This window comes from Penaeus monodon, chromosome 15 (assembly GCF_015228065.2).
Source record: "Penaeus monodon isolate SGIC_2016 chromosome 15, NSTDA_Pmon_1, whole genome shotgun sequence".
Taxonomy (NCBI): Eukaryota; Metazoa; Arthropoda; class Malacostraca; order Decapoda; family Penaeidae; genus Penaeus; species Penaeus monodon.
Window position 1 is genome coordinate 32690579 of NC_051400.1, and position 1590 is coordinate 32692168.

Consider the following 1590-nt stretch of genomic DNA (forward strand, 5'->3'; position numbering starts at 1 on the left):
AAATAGAAATCTCATTTTAGTAACTCAACTCAGTTATCACGGATCTGAAGCCGGGACAATAACAATTTTTAAAAGATAACGAATCGCTGAGTGTAAGAAATAATATTCCTAATCACAGTAGAGTGTCCCTAATCTTCATAAACAGTGTACAGGTTACAGGTAAGGTTGTATAGTTGCACCTTTCAAATCGAGTTGGCTGCTCGAAAAGACTCGCTTGTCTATATATGGTAGTTGTAAGGGTGACATCTAAACAGTTGCACAACAAATCTAGTTTTCTCGTACTTCGCCTAAGAAAAATATCCCAACAAAAAAAAAGTATTATCGTTCAGAGGCACATATAACATGACGTCACCAACGACCAATGAGCGAGCGCGCTGAGCGGGTGTAAAAGGGCGTCCAGCGCATAGGTCTGTACCAGTTCACTTCACATCGCCTGGGTGTACGCACGCTTTTCATCCATTCTTATCCTCCCCCTTGAACAAACCACGCCAAAATGAACCGTGCTACCAAGTCCGGAATCGCTGCCGAGGCTCAGGCTAAGGTAAGGTGATATGGAGTGTTTGGTGTTAAAGGTGTGTTAAGGTGAGATGCGAGGCTCCGGGCGTCTGCTAAGAGAAGAGTAACTTAGAGGGTTATTGATTCAGAACTACACAAGCGATGCTGTAGTATTACTACTGGGTTTCTGGGTGTAATTTTCATGAGAGTTGGATCGATATCTTGACACGAGACCAAAACAAAGTGCATGACTTGGATACTGAACGGAGTTAAGAGATACTGCAATTGATCGTTTTCACCTTGTTGATTTTGTCACGTGGCGGAAATTACATGTTAACGATCAATTTGAAAATGTTTACAGTGGACTTCATATTTTGATGGTGAGTTTTTCACATTAACGATTCATGATAATTCTGAAGAGTGTCACTGCTGCCTTAGCTTAAAAAAACAATTTTCATGTTACTCTTAAGCCTTGGATTGCAAATAGTTAACAATCTGAAGCAACAATTATATGAAAAATGAAGAGCCCACTGTAACGTCATGACAGTAATTCTAAATTAAAGCGCTCGAAGGTAGTCGTTAAATGATTTTCCATATAAATATCTCAAAGTAATTCTTAAAATGGTGTTCAAGAAAATATAATTTTTCAGTGATTATTTACCGATTCAAACGTTTTAAAAGCACAGGAATATTGTTAGAGTATGAACCAGTACACTAAACATCTAAACAACTGTCCTACATTTTGAGTAATCGAAAAGCAGCTGCAGACCACGACTCAGGTGTAAGTGCAGGTCACAGATGTTAATTTTGTGGTAGTTGAGCGAGGCAGATTTAAATCGAAAATAAAATCCAGTGCATGAACTGATGTTGGAATGAATCTCATGGTTAATTGTATTTGCAAATTGTATCACGTCTATTAGTTTAGGCGAGACTGAGGTTTGTGGGCGTACATTTATTTTTAATATCGGCGTTGGCAAGGATGTTTTTTGTCGATTCCCTATGAACTAGAAGATAACGCTAGATAAGAATCGATAAAATGTATATCATCAGAGTTGTGAAAGGGTAGAGGTTTTTCAAACATCTGGTACTAGGAAC

General features: G+C 38.5%; 1 protein-coding gene across 1 annotated transcript in view; it reads left to right on the forward strand.

The window, feature by feature from the left end:
- Positions 1-419: 419 nt before the first annotated feature.
- Positions 420-1590, forward strand: part of LOC119581964 (myophilin-like) — a gene marked incomplete at its 5' end in the record, with an annotated part of 6251 nt that continues 5080 nt past the window's right edge. The window contains 1 exon segment of the mRNA XM_037930147.1: positions 420-541. Within this exon segment, the coding sequence (XP_037786075.1) occupies positions 494-541 (48 nt within the window).